The sequence below is a fragment of the Malaclemys terrapin genome, chromosome 6 (assembly GCF_027887155.1).
Source record: "Malaclemys terrapin pileata isolate rMalTer1 chromosome 6, rMalTer1.hap1, whole genome shotgun sequence".
Taxonomy (NCBI): domain Eukaryota; kingdom Metazoa; phylum Chordata; order Testudines; family Emydidae; genus Malaclemys; species Malaclemys terrapin.
In genome coordinates this window covers 45,793,957-45,816,598 of record NC_071510.1, presented here as the reverse complement: position 1 = coordinate 45,816,598, position 22,642 = coordinate 45,793,957, and the positions used below count along the sequence as shown (strand labels likewise).

General features: G+C 44.5%; 1 protein-coding gene across 1 annotated transcript in view; it reads left to right on the top strand.

Annotated features, from left to right (window-relative positions):
* LOC128839646 (fructose-1,6-bisphosphatase isozyme 2) overlaps positions 1-16,448 on the top strand; it is a 30,893-nt gene extending 14,445 nt beyond the window's left edge. Inside the window, exons 4-7 of the mRNA XM_054032823.1 lie at positions 1,136-1,276; positions 2,607-2,744; positions 10,056-10,175; positions 15,722-16,448. Coding sequence (XP_053888798.1) covers positions 1,136-1,276; positions 2,607-2,744; positions 10,056-10,175; positions 15,722-15,916 — 594 coding nt within the window. The 3' untranslated portion in view covers positions 15,917-16,448. The remainder of the gene's footprint in view (positions 1-1,135; positions 1,277-2,606; positions 2,745-10,055; positions 10,176-15,721) is intronic.
* The last annotated feature ends 6,194 nt before the right edge of the window (positions 16,449-22,642 follow it).

Genomic DNA, 22,642 nt, shown 5'->3' with positions numbered 1-22,642 from the left:
TTTAATACAATTACTGCTTTTGTATCCATTTGAACACCCTTCAAAACATTCATAGACTTATGTCCCTACCTCTGTCATTTCCTAGCCAACTGTAAATATTTTCTAGCCAGCTGTAAATATTTCTCTCTTTCAGTCTTTTCTCTTAAGTCAGGCCCTCCAGCCCCGATAACTTTTGTTGCTTTTCTCTGAACTCCCTCTAGACTAAATATATTTCTGTCAATGTGGGACCTAGAGATAAATGCAATTTTACGTACAGTCTTACAGAAAAAGACTGTCAACACCCCCTCTCTTCTCCATGATATGATGTTTCTGTGAATACAGCCCAAAATTCTACAGGTCTATCTTGCTGTCACATTGCATAATGAATTCATGCTAATTTGTTGTTCCCTATCACCCTTAGGTCTTTTTCAGCATTATGGCTTCTCATGTTTCTCCTTTTCATTGAATAAGAACATTTGAATAGTCATTGCCCAGCTTGATATATCATCTTGCATTTTTTTTTCTGCTGTTTTCTGCTCTCTCTTTAGGTCCTTTTGAATTATGTCTCTGTCCTCATGGACATTTGCAGTTCCTGCCAGTTTAATACCATCTATGAATTTAACTCACATGTTGCTTACAGATCTCTAAAGAAGATATTACTCTAAAGAAGAGTAAATAGTACCCCGTACATAGGGTGCTTAATATTAATGTTTGTAAAAACAATAAAGCATTTTATACGACTTGAATAGGAACGCTCACATTGTTATTTATATAATGCCGTAAATGTGTATGGTGGTTTATAAATAAGTCCTAGAGGACTGAAAACTGATTTAAAAACCACAGCAAGCAAAACCAATGATAAACAACAAAGCTTGCTGTTGTAGAGAGGTGAGTACTAGGGAAATTGGCAACTGCTTCCGGGAGCTGCGTGGAACTCGGGAGCCTGCCTTAGCCTGACTTTTAATGACCCAGTCGGTGGTGCTGACCGGAGCCGCCAGGGTCCCTTTTTGACTGGGCGTTCTGGTAAAAAACCGGACACCTGGCAACCCTAGAGGATATTAGTTATTTTAACAGTTTTTCATTTAAATTTGAGTTCTGCTTTTATTGTTTTCCATTAAGATCTCAACCTTCAATATTGTGATAATTCTTTACTCAGACAACAGAAGATGAGCCCTCTGAAAAGGATGCCTTGCAGCCAGGACGAAATATTGTTGCAGCAGGCTATGCCTTGTATGGCAGTGCTACGCTGGTGGCTCTTTCTACCGGGCAAGGAGTGGACTGCTTCATGCTAGATCCGGTATAAACAAGATGTTAATTACTATATACATTCCTTTTGCCTTTTAGTATTTCATATGCTAGGCTTTACTTATTTTCTCATTCCAATCTGATCTAGAGAATATTATTTGTGGCATTCTCCCTTTTGACCAGGTCCTGTTTTAATCCATCCTTGTCCTACTGGTACTTGGTAATACAAAACCACGTTGGCTGCAGAACCACAGTCCCATTCATGGAAGGGAAGAAATTGAGACCTTGCCCCTGTGCATTCATCTTAAGACTACATCACAGCCCTATACTGGGAAATGTTTAAGAAAATTCATCAGTGCCTTTGCCCCCAACTAAGGGCCCCACCCTCAAAAAAAGGGCCTCACTTTAGCTTTTAATTCAGCAAATGCAAATATTAATTATGGGTATAATTCATACACACTTATACCCCTAACTTCCTGACTGCATCTGCAGGTTAGGTAGCTTTACTTTAAGTGCTTTGACTTGCATACTCAAATATTGCAAATAAAAAAACATGCCCATAAAACTGCAGACTGCTTCTCAAAATCAGACACCAGAAGCCCAGACAGCATTGTCCAGGGAGCTTGAGAAGGAGAAAGGAGATGGCTCATTTGGAAAGTCAGCACAAGATAGGTAACAATATAAAGGTTTTATTTGATCAATGGGTGAAATCTTGGCTCCATGATCTTAGTGCATTGACTTCAGTGAAGGCCAATATACCTAAGCCAATATACCTAATTCAGTAACTTACTGAAGAGATTATACCAAGCAGACAGACTGGGGACAGAATTGATGTGAGTGCTGAGGGAGGACACACTGAATTAATTAATTAGAATTTTCAGGTTTGGAGAGAAGCTGGAAGCTCCAAATCATCAGGCAGACAGGGAGATCTCATGCAGCAGTGGCCAAGGTCAGCTTACTCAATATATTTGGGATGTTAGCAACACTCTAATTGACATATATATATATATATATACAGTGAGGGTGTGCAGGGGCAGTTAAAAAAAAAATCAAAATCAAAAGACAACCCCAAAAATCAATTAAAAAAAGAATCTCATGATTTTGATGCCAGTCTCATGATGTTTTCAGGTCTGACTCATTTTTAAACATTTGGGGTTCACAATACTGGACTGGGTATTCATTTTATGACAATTATTTCTGAGATTATTTTTGTTCACATTGAAGATATGGCAAATCTTCCTGTACCTAAAGCAGCTTTCCAGCTTGTGATCTGCTTGAAACAATGACAAGTCATATAAATGAATATTGATTATTGGTCAAACTTTCCTTTAGCATGGTATCCCGCTGCCTGCTAGTAATTGGTGCACCTCATTCTTCTGTAGGCCCTTGGTGAATTTGTTCTGGTGAATAAAGATGTGAAAATCAAGAAGAAAGGGAAGATCTACAGTATCAATGAGGGTTATGCCAAGTACTTTGATCCTGCGATGACAGAATATTTACAAAGGAAGAAATTCCCTGAGGTGAGAAAATAGCAGCTTTGTAATCAGCTAATGCATCAAGGGCTCATGCTGCTTTGAGCAAAGTACGGCTCAAAGAGGAGGATAGGTTTGATTGTTTTGCTGAATTAAACTCCTTGACCTTGGAAACATTATCTACAACCTGGTATGTTCTGGCTACATGGCTAAAGTACTTTGGATTCCACTACTCTGAAAATCCTTTATTACTTCAACCTATACAGTAGCCAAGCTCATCGGCATTCTGTAATAGTTTGGAGAAAGATGTGCTAGATAATAAGAGCCAGAGTTTTAAAGAACGTCTGAAATTATGCATGCAAAATTTGGACATGCACCTATTTTCAAATATATTTGAATACGTACCTCAATTAATAACATGCACAATTATCCTTTTGGGCTAGATTTCTCACTACTGCTCAGTAGGTTGCATTGAAGGCGGGGTGTAAAAATCCTCCCCCCAGTTGCACCCTTGTGCAGCAGCAGGGTACAGCTGCAAATCCAATGCTTCCCAAAGTGCAAAGACTGCTCCCTCCTAACGCCTCATGGGGCACAATACAACCCCAAAAGACAAAGAGGTGGACTCATGCCCATGCACCCTTCCCCCATAGGGGGCATACATTGTACCACCTGAACAGGTATAGCTGAGGGCACGCTACCCTCTACATTCTGCTGCCGCCTGGAACTCCGCATCTGCAATGCCTTCAGCATGGATCAGTGCCTAATAAGGCATGACTGAGCCCTTTGTGAGTATGAACACGTACATGCACACATTTTGCCTGTGCAGTTTTGAAAAGTTCTTTGAAAATGTGACTGGGTATGTCCAACAAGTCACTTCAAAATGTAGTAGACTATAATTACTCAAGTTTGAATTTCATTAGGATGCTAGAATTAACCCTACTCTTGCGAAAAAAGATATCTGATTTATGTCTCACCTAAAAGACAGTGCATCCAGTAGCAAACTTCCCCAGAGCACTATACTGAGGCAGTGGTTCAGTAATGCACAGTAGCACAAGAGCCTACTTGCTAGCTACTTCCTGTACCACCATGTGTTTTGCTTGGAGAGCGCCTGTCCAAGTACTGTCACAAACTGTTGCTGCTTAGTTTGTCAAGTCTGATGGGATCACATCTTTAGATAAGGTTGCAGGTCATATTTCTGTGAGGACTTCTTGGTAGGCTGTAAACTTACATCTTGCTACACTGAACAAAATGGGTACAGTTTTGCTCTGCATCTGCCCAAGAACTCTGCTTTATTGCTCTAAGTTGTTACTATGAGATATGTTGTATTAGAATGCTGTGCGTCTGCTTATGTGGTTTTATTTGAAACAGAGAAGTGAGGGGTTTAGTGTAGTTTTGAGGGAAGTGGAACCCAGTTTACAGCCTTCTTGCTTCCTGAAAATTGCTTCTTTATATATGAATCCTTCAGTCCCCCAGATCAGAACATGTTCTACTTTTTATAAAGCCACCTGACTGTTGAAAAAAGTGTAAACTGTTTGTTCAAGGAGCAGAGCTAGCCAAAAGGAAAAACAGGAAATGCCATGTATCATTATGTTTCATACATTTCAATTTCAAAGGGTGAGAGAAAAACATCAAACAGTGCAATCCAATGCAATCCATTTCACCAGAACTCTGTCAATACCTTTGTGGAGTATCTATAACTTGTCACACGGTTCTATCATACGACTCAAATCCTGCAGGAGTTCAAACCTCATTTACAAAAACATATTGTTTAGACCTTGCTCTGTGCTATTGTTGCAAACTGGCTGTTGAAAGTGTTTCTGAACTAAAACATCTAGTCAGCAGCAGGAGTTTTTTTAACTTTAAAAGGTAATTAAGGTGTGTTAATGCAGTCACTACTCACATCTTCTGGGGAAGGTCCTATAAAAGATTTCAGCCCAGTCATTATTGAATATTTAGTCCACATCAGAAAACATAGGGGCAGTTCAGCATGACCAATAGTTCCTCAGGAAAGAACAAGCCATTATGGTGCCATCACTTCCACTCGAAGAGAGGGCTTTCTTCATCCCTGCTGCAGGGTTTGGCCTCCAAAAAAAAATAAACACAAGGGAAAAAAACAAGCAGCTTCTGCCCGTACAATCTTTTTGGGCTACATTAGTTTGAAGTTGAAGCAAACAAGATGTAGGGCCTAATTCAGAAAAGCAGCGTGCAATTTTGCACATGCAAATAATTGTAGGTGCAATTTCTCAGGCATAAAGTCAAAGGCTTTTAGACATCTTACTACTTGAGCCTGCAAACCAGGTTATTAGACAGTGTGACAAAGTTCCTCCTCTATCTTGGTGGGTCCTGTGCTTATTGGCAGATTTTCTTGTCTCAGAGATTCACCATGTGGGTTGGGGAACAGCCCAGAGACCTTCCCCCTCTGGAAGAACCCACAGTCCAGGTCAATTGGGAGGTTTGGGGGGAACCCAGGCCCACCCTCTACTCTGGGTTCTAGCCCAGGGCCCTGTGGACTGCAACTGTCTATAGTGCCTCCTGTAACAGCTGCATGACAGCTACAACTCCCTGGGCTACTTCCCCATGGCCTCCTCCAAACACCTTCCTTAGTCTCACCACAGGACCTTCCTCCTGGTGTCTGATAACGCTTGTGCTCCTCAGTCCTCCAGCAGCATACTTTCACTCTCAGCTCCTTGCGCCTCTTACTCCCAATTACTCACACTCGCACCACAAACTGAGGTGAGCTCCTTTTAAAACCCAGGTGCCCTGATTAGCCTGCCTTAATTGAGTCTAGCAGCTTCTTAATTGGCTCCAGGTGTCCTAATTAGCCTGCCTGCCTTAACTGGTTCTAGCAGGTTCTGGATTACTCTAGTGCAGACCCTGCTCTGGTCACTCAGGGAACAGAAAACTACTCATCCAGTGAACAGTATATTTGCCCTCTACCAGACTCCTGTACCCCACTGGTCTGGGTCTGTCACAACAGCTAGATGCCAAAAAAATGTACTCACGGTTATTTGCAGATACAAAATCAAAGACTAAGATAAAAATGAACTTTCTGGGCAGTTCCAAGCTGGAGGCAGGGGAGGAGACTGAAGGAAAATTCCTCACGATTTCCTCAAAGATTCCTAAATGAAACCTAGAACGCTGCTTCAAAAAGGACTTCATATTTGCCTCTGTGCATGTTCTTATTCTTTGCTAGGCCATATTAGTAACTAAGTTAGTTAACTAATTATTTCAATTACTGTTCATTTTCCTGTCCATTATATTTATTGATCTCTATTACCCCTTTTCTCTTATCAGTTCCTCCACAGCATCTCACCTTCGTTTAGAAGGGCACACTTCTTGCTTCAAAGTCAAATGCAAAGGCCCTAGACCAATCCCTCTCTTCTGGGATGTGACTACGATCCATGGCAACGGTGCGGGGATGGCGGGAGGGAGAAGAGTCCAGAGTAAACCTAAATCTCTTGCTAACCATCACAAAACCTCTGGTCTGCTGCTCAAGCTTGGATAGCAGCTGCCACCTGAAGAGCTTCCTGTAGTGTGTGTAAAGGAGTATGCTGATTCTAACATGCACTCCACGATGGGCAATGTTATGGAGGAAACGAGTTTTGTACATAAGAAGATAGCTAGGGAAACCAAATTTTACTTTAAGCCAGAGCTATGTCTCCCTTCATAGGAGATCTTCTTTCTAGCCATGCATCTAACACTACCTCTGTAGAAGAAAACAGGTGCCACACAGATGAGTAGATGTGCATGGGTTGAGGAGAAAGCTGATGTAATACTGTGGGAAAACACTACCCGACCTTCATGTTTTGAACCATTTAAATCCATTTGGTTTAAGCATAAGAGACTCATAAATAGGACCCTGTGAAAATCATGATTTCACGGACTGCTTGGAAATAGCAAAATTAGCTAATACCACAATTTTTCCAACAAGGAGGCAGAAGTGGGCATCTCTGTGAGTGATGGTCTGATGCTTGGTGTGGCTAATAGCCCATGGCAGCATCATGTCAGAGCAGCAATTTGGGTGGGGGACTTGGCATCCAGTTTTATGTGAGGCACAGTAGCCAGCACTCCTGCCTCTTGGAACACACACACTGAGCTGCATGGAGCAGGATACTGGCATGCACAGATGCCTGCTTCCGCCACCCCACTGTTGAAAATATCACAGCAGTTCTGGGGGTGGTGGTACTCAGTGGCCATGCATATGCTACAGGGATCTTGGAAATCTCTGTCTCTCTCTCTCATTAAGACCCACTGAGCCAATATCAAATGCTCTCCAGATGCACATACAAATTAGGCATTTCTGAGAGTCTAATAAGAGGAAAAAGTATTTCACTGGCATTCATGTCTGTTATCTTTGTCTGAGAGGGAAATCTGGGCATTGTTCCAGCCATCATGCAGCATACATTAGCTTTCTCATCTGAAAGAGAAACATATGAGATATTCAGTTGCAGCTGTGAGAATACCAGACTGTATCATAAGGGATCAAACAAGAAGTAAAACTTGAAAACTAAAGGGAATACTGAATGTACACCTGCTAGTGTCTTGTTTCTAAAGGGAAGTCAAAGGTTTGCTTTTGTCTGTTTCCCAGGTCCTTGTGGTGCAGGTGATAAGTGCACTAAAATGAAGTAGTTTCTATTTTCTATTATTTGTAGCATGATCATGCATTCAGCTGTGTCTGTATCAGTTATGTTTCTATCATGGTAAGAAACAACCAAACCCTGATAGAGGAAGCAGGATTACCAGCTGTCCTTCCTATTCCCATATACTGTACTTATGATCATCACATAATTCAGACAACTCAAACACACCAGTGGAATGTGGTCCTCTAGGTCATAATACGCACAGAAAAATTCTTTTTCTTAAAAGGACATTATGAAGGTTGCAAAGTCAAGCACTCAAAAGTTAGAACAGAATCCTGGCATTTCCTATTCTTTTAAGGCTGCCAGTGCAGAATTTGGCTCCCTTGTGCTTATGGATTGTGATATAGTCTTTAAATTACTTGATCACATACTATTTTTAACAACAGGACCCCTAACCCCATGCAGTGCACAGGTTGGACCTGGCTCTGGGGATGAATAAGGATTGTGCAGTGAAGGAGATTTGTCTGTAAAACCCCTGCCTCCTTTGTTGCAGAAGCTGGAAGGTGTATACTGATAGAGGCAGAGGATCAGAGGCGATGCATGCGAGGACCACATGTCCCCCAGATTTTAAATGGACACTATCAAGTTTGATAGGCATACATTTTCTTACTGCTCTCCCAAAAATGACATTTTCTGTGATAAACTGCCTTCCAAAAAGCTAAAAGCAATCAAAACCATACTCTCACATAATCTTCAGTCTCTCAACTACTCTCCAAAATAAATCTGCAACAATCCTAAAACCATAGCACCTATTTGGGAGCAAAACAACAAGAATCCTCAGAGAGTAGATCCCCCTTGCTCTGCTCTTCCTGCGTCTCCATCCCTGGAAGCACCTGACTACACTCATTTTTCTGATCACATGAGGAAGCAAGGTTATCAGCAGTCTCAGTTTGTGTTGGCTTTCAAGACAGAGCAAGCAGGGAAAGTGGAAAGATGGTATCAGGTTCTCATGTACTCAAATTGCACGCACATATGATGCCACAAAGTTATCATGAGTGGCTCATACTGCCCAGGGAGAGTTTAAAAACTGCTGCAATTACTTTGGGGTTGCATGGACATTACTACATTTTATAAGAGACTCTATCCTTTTGAGAAAGCGTGTGTCAAACTATAGGCCTGCCAACATTTAGAGTGTCCCCTAAGTGGTCAGGGATTTAAGCAAACTTTGATTTTGGACTTGTAACAAAATGAAGAGGGCAATGATACACTGCAGTTTTGCCAGCTACCCAGCCTGGCAGTGTTACCAGTTTTGCCCGTTACTTTGGGGTATGCTCATTTATTCGGGTTACTCTTCTGGGGGGAGGGGGGAATTCTGTAATTCTATCAATGTACTGCTTGTCTCACGTGTGTTTTCATATGGAGCGCTACTTCTCCCTTATGCAAGTCCCCTCCCAATGGAGCTATCCTGCAGGACCTAGGTTCCCTAGGGCTGGGTTCCTCCAGCCCCAGAACCGGATGAACACACCCACACAAACAGAGCAAGTCTGAGCGGAACAGGTCAATCAGCACTTTCAAGCTGCCACCCTTACGTGTCCCAGATTCAGCATGTCCCTATCCCCACTCTCACATCACAATTGTAGTAGTAACCTACTTGATGAGCAAACTCCACAGTATTTTGGGCGCTGCAGGGGTCTTAAGCTTAGGTAAAAGAACCGTTACTGTAGAGTAAATGGGGGAAGCTAAAAACACAAAAGAGTCAAGTTCAGCAAGAGAGAGAAGCAACCAGCTTAACTATAAAATTTATTTATTGAATAATAGTGATCATTACACAAGGAGGGCTAAACTAACATAACAGTTACATTATTAAAAGTTAATACCTTAGGTAGAAAGGAAAACAGAGAGAGAGAGAGAGAGAGAGAAAGAAAGGGATTTCACCCACTCAATGAGGCTTGAACTGATCAGGGTTCCCAGGTGATGATGGTAGCTCAGGGTCCTGAGTAATGGAGACAGGCAGAGCCCCCAGCACGATCTGTCAGGAGAAGATGGAGTCCCAGTGGAACTGATGCATAGTTTGAATCTAAGCATTAGAACACTTACTTGAACATAGGTAGGGGGAGTTTTTTGGTAGAGAAACAACAATGGTTCAAGGGAGAACACTAGATTTGTTTATGGGTAAACTGATGACTCAAGGATTTTCTTTAGGCTAGACAATAGGAGCTGATCACTTTTAGCTATGGGTGATGTTTTCTTCCAGGGAGCTCACAATGCAACTAGATTGCTTCAGTATTTTGGATATCAATCAAGGATTCATTACTAGCATTGGTCTGATAACTGCTGAGCGGGTTTGGGCAGGTGTAGGTTCATTAACATCTGGAGCAGAGATTCCCATGATGTAGTGCTTCCCTGCTTTTCTGGTCCCAGAGTTCAGTGTAGTTCTCTGTTCTTCATTCTGTATGCTAATCCCTGTCTCATCTTTCATGCAGATGAGGCTAGGGGAGTTGTCTCTGCTCTCTATTCTGTATGCAAATAGAGATGTCTTAATCTTGTCACCCTTGTCAGGAGGGGTCTAGGTGCATCTCCCAATGCCCTTCACTGCTCTCTGCAAGCCTTTTCTCTGATCGGTTTTGGTTCAAGCAGAGTCTGGTGGGTGTGTGTCTGGGGGGTGTCTTTCATGAGTCAGACAGGTTAGATACTACACCCTGGTTCCCCAAGAACACCAAGCTGACTGGTATCTGCAGATATAACAGCTTTAGCTTCAAGGTCTCCATCTGTTTTACAGGATGGCAGTGCCCCCTATGGCTCTAGATATGTGGGCTCGATGGTGGCTGATGTTCATCGCACCCTGATGTATGGTGGGATATTCATGTACCCAGCTAACCAGAAGAGTCCTAAGGGAAAGGTAAACTGTTTGTCTTCTGAACTTACTGTACCTAATACCACTACTTTTCCAAAGTGCATGACAGAATGGTTATAATTTATGCATAGTGGCTTAAATATAGCTTTTCTTGAGCTGGTTTGGGAGTATATTAAGGGACACAAAGGTCAAAGTTTTTACAAATTAGAATTGGCCCAACTCAACAGTGGTCCCATCTAACATACTTCTGACCTTTCAGAGTCATCCCATTTATTTTTGTGTTTTTAAACCAATCATTGCATTACAGACTATGCACACATCCTTCAGTGGAGCCAATTTTTGATTCACAGTCTCCAAAGGGGATTGAACCTGGAATCTCCAGCACAGGACACACAGGCCTCTACCATTTGACCCAAAATTAGTTTTTTTACTTGGTAGTGAGGATCAAGCAGTTATAGTAACTGGAGCCAACCACTAGAGTGAAACATCACAATGAGTCCTCTGGGAAAGTATTCAAAATAGTGTAGGACTTAGGACTTGTCTACGAGGTGGAGTAATGGCAGGGGTATGATTTTTAAAGCACACTAACCTCTTGCACATTAATTGGTCCATATAGATTCTGCTGATTCACTTTAATGTAGTGCTATTTGAAACAGTACTACATTAAAAAGCACTAGGGAATCTTTAGTGTGCACTACTAGGGTTACCATATTTTGTGCCTCCTAATGGAGGACACTCCCGGGGGCCCCGCCCCCGCCCCCAGCCCCGCCCACGCCCCAACTCTGCCCCCTCCCAAAGTCTCCGCCCCCTCCCCTGCTTAAAGCCTGAAGCAGGTAAGGGGGGGGGGGGAGGCGCGGCCCAGGCTGGCCCCCGGCGGCTCCAGCCTGGGTCGGCTCGGGCCCTGGCCGACCACCCCCGGCGCACCCCCCGGCTCCCAGCCCCGCGGGCCCGGCTCCCCGACCCCGGCCCGGCTCCCAGCCCCGCGGGCCCGGCTCCCCGACCCCGGCCCGGCTCCCCAGTCCCGCGGGCCCGGCCCGGCTCCCAGCCCCGCGGGCCCGGCTCCCCGACCCCGGCCCGGCCCGGCTCCCAGCCCCGCGGGCCCGGCTCCCCGACCCCGGCCCGGCCCGGCTCCCCGACCCCGGCCCGGCTCCCCGGCCCCGCGGGCCCGGACCGGCCCGGCACTGCGACCCTGGCCCGGCCTGGCCCCCGGCCCGGCTCCCGGCCGGGCACCATGCCCCCGGCCCCGCACAAAGAGGCCCCGGCCGAGCCTCCCGATTTTCCCGGACATGCCCGGCTTTGGGGGATTTCCCCCCGGACGGGGATTTGAGCCCCCAAAAGCCGGACATGTCCGGGAAAATCCGGACGTATGGTAACCCTATGCACTACCAATGTCTACACAGACCAGTTAATGTGCAACACATTAGTGCGTTTTAGATATATCACCCTCATAAAGCATATTACACTACCATATAGACAAGGCCTGAATCTCGCAGTATATAGACTGGGTCTGCAGTACTGACTCTGCGGCCTTGTCCTTACTGAAGAACACTGTGCTACCAGAAATCATATTTAAATACAGCTGAGCTAGCAAGCACTGTTTCCTTGACCAGTGTGGACAAAGATATTTTGTCCCACAGAACTAGCCAAGCTGCCATCATGATGATTATCTGTCCAACTATACAAACCACCTTGGGACAGGGTACTAAAAACTCATCTGAAGAGGCCAATCAATAAGTCCTTGTTGAAAAAGAGGAATTGATGAAAGTAGGGAAATAGCTGGATTCACACCATGTTGTCACTGCAGGAATCCTCTCATTATGCAATGATTTTCAAGACTGGTTTTTAAGCCATTCTTGTAACATGGTTCCTGGGACATATTTACTCAGAATGTTTGAGTGTTAAAGGCCTTCTGGAAAGGACTGGCCATTTATGACAGAATTTGTGGGTTGGTCGTGTGTGTGTGAGAGAACCACTTTACAGATTTTCTTTTTCAGGTTAAGTCTTTATATTTGGAAATTATATAAAAGCAGCTGTGAAGTGAATGAGATAAGAGACAGGGGAAAAAAGACATCCTGAAGGTACTGCCAGTCATATACCGAGAGGCAGCATACAGCATACATTGTGAAATACATACTGTGCTCTAAACCTCTGGGCAAAGGGTATGTGTACATGGGATCTTCATATTATGTGAACAGCTGTGCCAGATACTATTAAAAAAAAAAAACACACCATGTATGCTGAAATTTTACTTTGTACTCCTTTTTTGAAGGCAATAGCAGTTTCAAGGTGATTTAATTTCACAGCTTTAAAGAAAGCAAGGCACAAATATGGAATTAAAGGGTTTACACATGTAAATTAGCCTCTAGTAGCTAATGGCTGACTTGGATTGTGTTGCCATGGAGGAGACAATTAGCTCAAGACTTTCATTCAGGAAGCCTGGGTGTACTGTGAAGGTGATATATTTAGGGTGCTGGAAGGAGAATTTTGGAGGCACTGTTTTGTCATTCCGCTTCCAATAATTTGGTTTTTAATATTGGGGGGCAGGGGAGGTTGCTATTAATGGCTATTCTACAAACAAAATAAGGGGCTGTCACTTTCAGTTAAGAGTGAAAACTTGTAATTTGAGGTAAAGTATCACCACCACTTTTTCTAGACCTGTGTTGTCTACCGCATGTAGTAGGTTTGTCCATAAAGACCAATTCATCCAAAGTCACGGCTGTTCCGGTTTGAAAGACAGTACAATGGCAACTGTTACCCAGTCATCCTCCTTTACCCTGTGAACATCCCCAATGCATAGGCAGAGTGCTGAGAGAGCAAATATGTGGAGTTATGCTCCATGGATTTTGGAGCTGAAGCACATGGTGAGCATGCTAAATGAACAAGCTAGTATAGCACAAAGGCCAATCCCTACAGGTCAAGATAAAAACAAGAGTGTCAAGTGCTCAATATATACAATGAGAGTTAATCTTTGTCTCTCATATTGAAACGAACAGTATCAGCCTATTTGCAGATGCTGTTTTTAAACTGGAAATGTTAACCAAATCATATTTTTGTGGATCTGATGTTCATAATGCTCCAATGAATTAGAGAACATTAATGCATTTAAAGGAGGGAGGCTTGGATGTGGTCAGCTTTTTGAACAAAGGCAAGAAGTATGCTTTTGACCTGGACATGGTGGTGAATGAGGACAGACACAGGAATGGATTTTAAGCAGAAGGCCCACAACTTTATTAAACCCAACACAGGGGAGGGGAACTACCTGCCCTGTTACCCAGACTCTTACTTAACTGCCTGTATATAGTTCCAGGGCAGGGTTAAAGACCTCTGCCATATAACCCAACACCCAGGGTAGACTCAGCTTGCTCTCCTGAATCCTACCACCCACCACCTCCATGCCCTTGTGAGGGCGACAGAGGCTACCAAAAACAGAGGACTTCAGCCTGTGTCTATCCTGTGAGCACAAGGCCCATCAGCAAATTCCCAGAGCCATTCCTTTTAATTAGACTGGAAACCAGCCACAAGTTGCAATAAACTAACATCCCTACCAAATACTACCACAAATTATTAAATCCTATTCCTATTTAGCTTAACTGTGCCTCCAGGATGCTGTGAGGAAGGCAAAACATTAAAAAAACAAAAACAAAACAGGACTATCCCAATTTGGCCACAAGTGAAAGAAAAAAAAAAATACTTTTTAACCCCAAAACAGGCAATGGATCAGACCTGCAGCATCTGTAAGACACAGCTCCAAAACTATGGTTACAGGGGGGTGGTAGCAGGGGTTGCTGAAATAGAGCAAAAAGAGGCTCCTCAAGGCCTGGCCTAGGATTTAAAATTAATGAAAGGGGAGAGCAAAGGACCAATCAGTTTCCTTCCTCCCCTGGCTGGCTAACGAATGGAGACTCGGGGGGGGGGGGCACCCCTGCATCCTCCCAGCTAGTGCCTGCTCTACTTCCCCCTTCTACTGGTTCTATCCCAATCACTGCTGGTCCCATCTAGTTTTCCAGCTGTTGAGGTAGATGAATGGCATTCTTAAAGTTTACAGTCACACCAAAGCAGTGACAAACCCCACGTGATTCTGCTGCTGTTTTGTGGCAGGTTCTCTTTTTTGAATTGACCATGCCATAAAGAGACTACAAAGGCCATTGCCCCATGTTACCTGTTAGCTGGACATTGTGTACTTAGAGTGGCATTGAAACAAACTTTAAAGATAAGTAAGAAATAAAGTTAATGCTATGTACATTGCTTAAGTGTATAAAATCCCTGGTTTTATTGCAAACAGTGTGATCACCAAAATTATTACAGGGTTGGTTGTATTCCATTACACACTTCCATTTCCCCAAAGCACATTCTGTTTTTGGGAGGGTGCTTTACATTTGTATAGGCTTTTCCATGCCACACCATTGTATCTCAATACCTAACAAGCCTGTAAGATAGGAAAGTATTATTATCTCTAGTTTGCAGATGGAGACGTGAGGCACAGAAGGAAGACATAAGTGTTTTATTCAAGCAGATCTCCCAAAACCAAGTCCATTAACTGAACCTTGTTAAATCACCAGCCTTTCATTCCCCTTTACAAACTGTAGTTGTTCCAATGCCACTGAAAATATTTGTATAGTGGAGGTGCTGAGAGCCATTGAACCAAACTGTAAACCCTCTATATATGGAAACCACTTCAAGCCAAGGGGTGCTGCCACATCCCTAGACCCCTAGTTCCAGGACCCCGGAGTTTTTTGACCTATGACTCAAATGTACTTGCTTTCAAACTGGAACATTTTTATGATGACGTCTGAAATTTCTGTTAACATTAATAGGTATTGGGGGCCTAATTTCCTTCACACTAAACTGAAAATACATTTCTAAAATAACCATATAGTTACTTAAAAGTTATTATCTGCATGAACTCAGCTCACTGTAACAGGTTTAGCCACAGTTGTGCAGTGCTGCAATCAACTCCTGACACTTGAGAATGTCAGCATCAGGTTTCAGACTCCAAAATATCCTGAGCAAACACAACTGTCCAAGCTTCAAGATAACAAATAAGGCCTGTGGGAAGGTGTCACCTTTGCTAGTTTAACCACTTCACTGCTGCATGCAGCCTCAAGAACCTCGTTAGTCCGGCAAAACCTATTGCCTGTGCTGTCCCACCTACTGTGTACCTCAGCTCTGAAATGCTAAAATTCCACTGGAATATTGATACTTCAGTGCAATGTCACTGCATTCTTCTACAGAAGCTGCAATGGAAGCCAAGAGAGTTTTAAAAATCTCACAATGGGAGATGGGAACATGACACAATGTGATGCTTATGGTGGGGATGTTATTGTTAAAGAAACCCTGAAAGAAGGTTGAATAAAGAGGCTGTAAAAGAGACAGAGTTGAAAAACACAGTGGTTAAAACACTGGCAGATGGTCTATACCAGAGCTCCCATCATTGCTAACACCAATGGAACTGTGGTAGCTTCTCTAGTGGGAGATTTGCAGAAGCTTGCCAAGGTCATAAAGGGAAGGTCAACACTTAAGTTCTGAGAAGTGCTTTGTTGTTATTCTCCCCCCCCCCCCCAAACAGTCCTGTATTTTGTCTTTTCTTACAGCTCCGTCTCCTTTATGAATGCAACCCCATGGCTTTCATCATTGAGCAGGCTGGTGGGATGGCTACCACAGGGACTGAGCCAGTGCTTGATGTGAAGCCTGAATCTATTCACCAGAGAGTCCCATTGATTCTTGGTTCCCCTGATGATGTGCAGGAATACCTCGCTTGTGTGCAGAAACACCAGAAAAGCAGCTAATGGCATTCACACACCAGATGTTCCTCCCGACACCGGCTATACCTCTTTCCAGAAATAGCAGCAATCAGAAGACTTTGGTTTCGGGGATATCAGTTCCCCCTTTCACTGACAATAGAAATAGTGAAGACTGTTCCTAAAGGTTTTAATTCCCCTTGAATACAAGTGCAAAAATTATTTAGTCCCAGTTTCTGTAATACAAGAGTAAAAGCAAAGTCCTAATTTTAATACTAACAGTATCTACTTGCTTAATACTAAAAAAGGAAGTGAATTGTTTGGGTTACACTCTATTTGATCTGAAGCTAAGTGTCTGATAATGCAGTAGCTGGCATTCTTTGAGGCAAAGCATTTTTATATCAACAGTCAAGACTTCATTTAGAGACTGTATCTGTATTTTCTGTTGGAGGTTTTGTTGCGGGCAATTATTATTTTGTCAGCCCTCATACTACCACTAGTCTTGTGATCTGAGTGTGTTTATGTTCCAAATAATATTTGCCTTGGGTAATTAATAAATATTAAAATTGAATTACCTTTCCATGGGAATGGAAAAATGCTTGATACGGTGCTTGAAATCATTCCCACTTCCCTTCTGTTCCAGAGTCCCATGTAATTTCACACAAGCTATTACCACACAGCAACTGCCACATCTCAACTTTCCTTCTTAATGAAAGATTTCTCATGTCAGATTTATATTTACTTATACCCCTCCAGTCATACCTGGTGGGGTCTTTATCTAAGAACATAAGAACGGCCATACTGGGTCAGAACAAAGGTCCATACAGGTCTGCCGACAGTGGCCAATGCCAGGTGCCCCAGGGGGAGTGAACCTAAGAGGCAATGACCAAGTGATCTCTCTCCTGCCATCCATCTCTACCCTCTGACAAACAGAGGCTAGGGACACCATTCCTTACCCATCCTGGCTAATAGCCATTAATGGGCTTAACCTACATGAATTTATCTAGTTCTCTTTTAAACCCTGTTATAGTCCTAGCCTTCACAACCTCCTCAGGCAAGGAGTTGCACAGGTTGACTGTGCGCTGTGTGAAGAAGAACTTCCTTTTATTTGTTTTAAACCTGCTGCCCATTAATTTAATTTGGTGGCCCCTAGTTCTTATATTATGGGAACAAGTAAATAGCTTTTCCTTATACACTTTCTCCACACCACTCATGATTTTATCTACCTTTATCATATCCCCCCCTTAGTCTCCTCTTTTATCTATCCCAGCTAATTCTAGTATATCCATCACCTTGATATCTAGGTGCCCGTCCCATGTGTATTAATGTAAGCTATTGCCTTGCAAACACATCATCATCACACTGACTGGATTACACTTTTTTCTTTGCATCCCACATTTTGATTTTTTGTCCACATTTAGACCATTACAAGTTGAGAGTTATACTCAACAAGTGAATTCACTTACATTTACGGTACTCATGCACTTGTAATACATCCATTTGTAAAGTGGCATGGGCTATTCAAAACACCACATATTACTCTTATATATAGAGCTCTGCGTGGATACAAAATTTGTATCTACATCTGATCTGCAATCCGCAAAAACAATCCGTGGATATAAAATAGATATCCGCAGATTTGCAGAGCTCTACTTACATACAGTAATGTTTTTCATAGGGGATGGAGCTACTTTGTGGACCCAACATGGATTTAGTTCCAGTGGCGCTGGAACACTTTTTGGAGTGGGGGTGCTGAGCTGCACCCCCTTACCTCTGTCCATGTTCCTCACTGCTCCCTAGAGCTGGAGCCGGGAGTAGGACCATGACTCCGAGAGCAGGATGGGAGATGTGGTGGCTGGGATCTCGCATGCGGGGCCAATGGCTGGGTGGGACCCTGGGGCTGTCAGCAGAGCCTCCAGTCCCCCGGTGGCCAGGACCCCACACGCAGGGCCAGTTGCCAGGACTCTGCAGCTGAATCAGACCCTGGGCTGGCAGCGAGCCCCTGGGCGCAGTGCCAGAGGCCGAGTGGGACCGGTGGCCAAGCAGGACCCAGGGCCGGCAGCAGAGACCCCAGACAGTAGTGGGGCCAGCGGCCGGGACCCCAAGCAGCAGGGTCGCAGGGCCGGGACCCTGGCGGTGGGGCCGGTGGCTGGGACCCTGGGTGCAAAACCTGGGGGTGCTGCAGCACTCCCCGCACCCCTACTTCCCATGCCTATGTTTGGTTCACAGACAACTAATAAACAGCTATCAGCCCTACCCCATCTACTGCTCAATTACTTTAAGGTGCAGTATCACCCTACAACACAAAAATCCAGAGGAGAGCAGCTATAGATGCCTCCCCCTGCATTCCAGATGAGAACAGTTACTGAGGCAGGATTCATCCATTTTGCCTCAGTCCTAAACAAGCTATATGTACAGTGGAGATCTTCTATTCAAAATGAAGGGAGACAGTTATTAAAACTGCCTGTGATTGTTTGATGGTGCTACTATGCCTCTGAGCTGCAATTTTCAGATCCTCAGATCTCAGCCAAATCGAAAGGGATTTTCATCAGGACATTGAGAAATCTCTCTCCTTATGGACCATTTCAATGCCAAATTTGAATTTTCTATTGCCACACACTTCAGCACTGAACCTGTTTGAAAAAAGTTACAAAAATGTTTTCTAATGGGAAAAGTATTATTTTGGCTCTGGCCTTTTTTCTCAGAGATAACTTATGTTTATCCTAGAACTATGAACAATTTCTCTTTGGCTAGAGTCTAGGGCAGTGGTTCTCAAACTTTTGTACTGGTGATCCCTTTCAAATAGCAAGCCTCTGAGTGTGAGTCCCCTTATAAACTAAAAACACCTTTTTATATATTTAACACCATTATAAATGCTGGATGCAAAGCAGGGTTTGGGGTGGAGGCTGACAGCTTGTGACCCCCCATGTAATAACCTCGCAACCCCCTGAGGGGTCCCGACCCCCAGTTTGAGAACCCTTGGTCTAGGGCTTGACAAATGAGATTTAGAATGGAAATGTTTAAACTACTTTAATTACATAAGCCACTGTCACTTCAACTAGAAGTGCAATTGATCCTCTTTATAACTAACCTTTGGAGCTATACTCTATTCAACAAAAGGAGCTATATAACAAAAGTAGAGGAGAGAAAGGGTCTGTAGAAAACAGACACATGCACATTGCTAGTCTTACCACATTTCAGGACTGTTACCTTGTTACTGCTTCAGCTGAAGGCTGCATTTTAAAACAAAAAAACTCCATTCTGCACCCCTTCCCCTTTTTTTAAAAATGCCATTGAGTCTTCTAGTATTGCACTGAAAACAACCTTTGATCAACATCTATACCATGTAATTGGTTGCTCCAACTTCCCTTCCTTATCTGCCTTCCCCCTCCTCACCACCAACCCTGGAACAACCAAAGCAGTGTTTAATTCTATGAGATATAAGAGGAGGAAGTAGCCAGAGAGAACTGAGAAATCACCATGACAGCATTAAGGCTATGTCCACACTACCCACCTGAATCGGCAGGTAGAAATCAATCTCTCGGGGATCGAATTATTGCGTCTCGTCGGGACGCAACATTCGATCCCCGAATCGACGCTTGTACTCCACCAGGGGAGGTAGAAGTAAGCGCCGTCGACGGGGAGCTGCGGAGGTCGATTTGCCGCCGTCCTCACAGCGGGGTAGGTCGGCTCCGATGGGTCGAATTCAGCTACGCTATTCGTGTAGCTGAATTTGTGTATCTTAAATCGACACCCCCTCCCCCCAGTGAGGATGTAGCCTAAGATTACAACCAAGGCAGCCTTAAGGTGAAGCATATTAGATTTATAATGTAATTATACACTAATTTAAAACATTGTTATTCACTGGAATGCTATGAAATCTCACCAGACAAATTAGCTTCCATTTCCAGCAGGCACTGATTTATGTAAAAAGCTCTATTTGGTCATTGCATTGGAACATTTAGCTGTCTTCTTCGCCAGCTGAATTATTCTCTTGCAGTTTTAAAAAATAAAATTAAACAAAAGACAAACAAAAACAAAGGGCTAGTTTACACACAGTTTATGTACCGATTTAACAATATTGACTTAGAAACCAATATAATATCACAGTACAGCCTGCTAGTGCAGATTCAGTTATACCAGTATACAGGTGCTTGTATTGATATACCCAAATAAACTCTACTGATATAAGCACCTTCATACCAGCATAACTGAATTCATACTTGGGGTTGCACTGATTTACCAATATAGTTAAATTTTTATAAAAATTGTGTAGATCGCATCTTAACTTCTCTAAATTCTTTGTCACATTCCATATTCATGCTACCAGCCTCTTCCACTGGAGGATCCGGTGCTGGACAATGCACCTTATAAGCTCTTAACTTCCAGTCTTGTAGCAATTATTAGGCGATAAAGCCCACAATTTGTGGATTATTGTTTAATTGGTAACTGACGGAGATTAAGACCTTGTCTGTATTTGGGATTTGCCCCAATTCAGCAACGGGGTAGCTGCACTAATGCAAATCCCATGTGTAGATAAAAAAAAACCCTCTGATTTTCACTGGTGTAAATTCTGGCTTTTCTTGTCTACATTTGGGATTTGAACCGGTGCACCTACTCTCTCTCATGTTTTTATATGGCCCTTGTTACTCTAGTACCTTAGCACTTCACAGTCTTTAATAGGTCTATCATCACAACATCCCGATAGCTAGGGAAGTGTTATTATCCCGATTGTTCAGATGGGGAACTTAGGGCTTGGCTACACTTCCGAGTTACAGCGCAATAAAGGAGCCCCGGGTGCCCTACCTCACTCCCTGCCCACACTGACAAGGCACGTAGAGTGCTTTGTCTCTGCTATCAGTACAGCGCTGCTGGCACTCCACCTCGGCGAGAGGAATAACGTTTGCTGTGCCTTGGCTACAATGCACGGGCGTCAGTGTGAACGAGGTGTTGGGTTACTATGCTCTGACTGGCCTCCGGAAATGTCCCATAATCCCCTTATGTCAAGTGGCCACTCTTGTCATTGTTTTGAACTCCTGTAGGAATGCGAAAATGCCCTTTCAAAGCTCTATTTATGACAGCCGGCATGCAAGCCATTAGTGTGGAATGCTGTGAGTGACAGAGGGGGGGGGGAAAACAGGGGTCTGCTGCTGTCTGAACTTACAAGACAGCATGCTGAGATGCTCTCAGCCCCCCAAAACCCCACTCTCTCTCCCCCCCACATACACACAACACATTCCCTGGCACACTCTACCCCACCCCCCCAGGGGCGGCAAGTTGTATGGGCCCGTGGTGCCCGGGCTCCAGCGAGTTGGGGGCCCAGCTCCACCAATGTTCACAGCCAAGTCTCTCCTCCGGCTCCACCTGCCGCCCCTGGCATGCCTCCCCTGAGCGTCCCTGCCTGCCCTGGGCAGCGGGCAGCTGCCCCCTGCAGCTCCGTGCTGCATTCCCTCGCCAGCTGCTGCCGGCTACAAGGGAGCAGCGTCCCTGAGGCAGCTGCTATGCCTGTGGAAGAGGAGGGGAGGAGCCACATGGCAGCCCTCACCCCCAGCAGGCAACTCTGAAGTGGGGGGGGCTTATCCTGGCTGGACCGCCTGAGCAGCAGCCGGGGGGGCTTGGGTGAGTGTCATGCCAGGGGAGGCAGGGAAGGACCTTCTGTCCCCCGGAGCTCACTGCTGCCAGTAGGGAAAGGGCTGGGGGGAGTCTTCCTCTCTGGACCCCGGCTCCAGCCCCGGGGCAGCCTGCCTGCTGCACCCCCTCCAACACCCCAACCCTCTGTCCCAGACCAGAGCCCGCACCTAGCACCCCAAACCACCTTCTATACCCCCTCCTGCACCCCAACCCCGTCTCAGCCCAGAGCCTGCACCCAACACCCAAATTCCATCCCAGAGCTCACACACCTCCCACACCCAAACTCCCTCCCAGAGCCTTAGGCAGGTGTGTGTGGGGGGTGGGACTTGGACACATTCTAGGCACCACCAAAAATTATACAAACCTGCTGTCCCTGCACCCCTCCATTTGAAAAGCATGTTGCAGTCACTTGCATGCTAGGATAGCTGCCCATAATGCACCGCTCCCAATGCCGCTGCATGTGCCACAAATGTGGTCAGGCCAGTGCGCAAGCAGCTGTCAGCGTGGACAGACTGCAGCGCTTTCCCTACTGCGCTCTCCGAAGGCGGGTTTAACTCACAGCACTCTACACCTGCAAGTGTAGCCATGCCCTTAGATTAAAAGTTAGAAACTAAGCCTTGGAGGCTAGTTGTTAGCACCCTTATTACTGAACTCTCCTTCCTCTACATTGATGACTGGCCATCATTTACTGGAATCAGGGCAGGTTCCCAATGCAGACAAAGCTTCAACTGGTGAAATTGTTCTGAGGTAGATTCAAAAAGTCAGAAATACTGGCTGATTAGATTATGCCACATGCCTAGATCCCAGAGATAGTAAACTAAAGGACTTATAAATAACAGGCTATTTTTGAAGCACGTGGCACAGAGAAAGAAGATGTATGTCAATTTCTTCTCTTCAAGAGAGTTATCAGTGACTGAATAGGGGGACCTAGGGAGAAGCCGAGGGGCATGGCCATACCGTTTCCTCACTGCTGCAGGGGCCAGGATAGAAGGAGGAGTAGCCAGATTTGGGATGCAGGAGGTAGAGCAACATGGATCCATTCTTTACTCTCACAGGAATCTCCTCTAACCCATGAGCTGAGAGACATGTAGAACAACATGATGTCAAATTTGATTTTGAAATTGAAAGTATCCCTTTCTAACA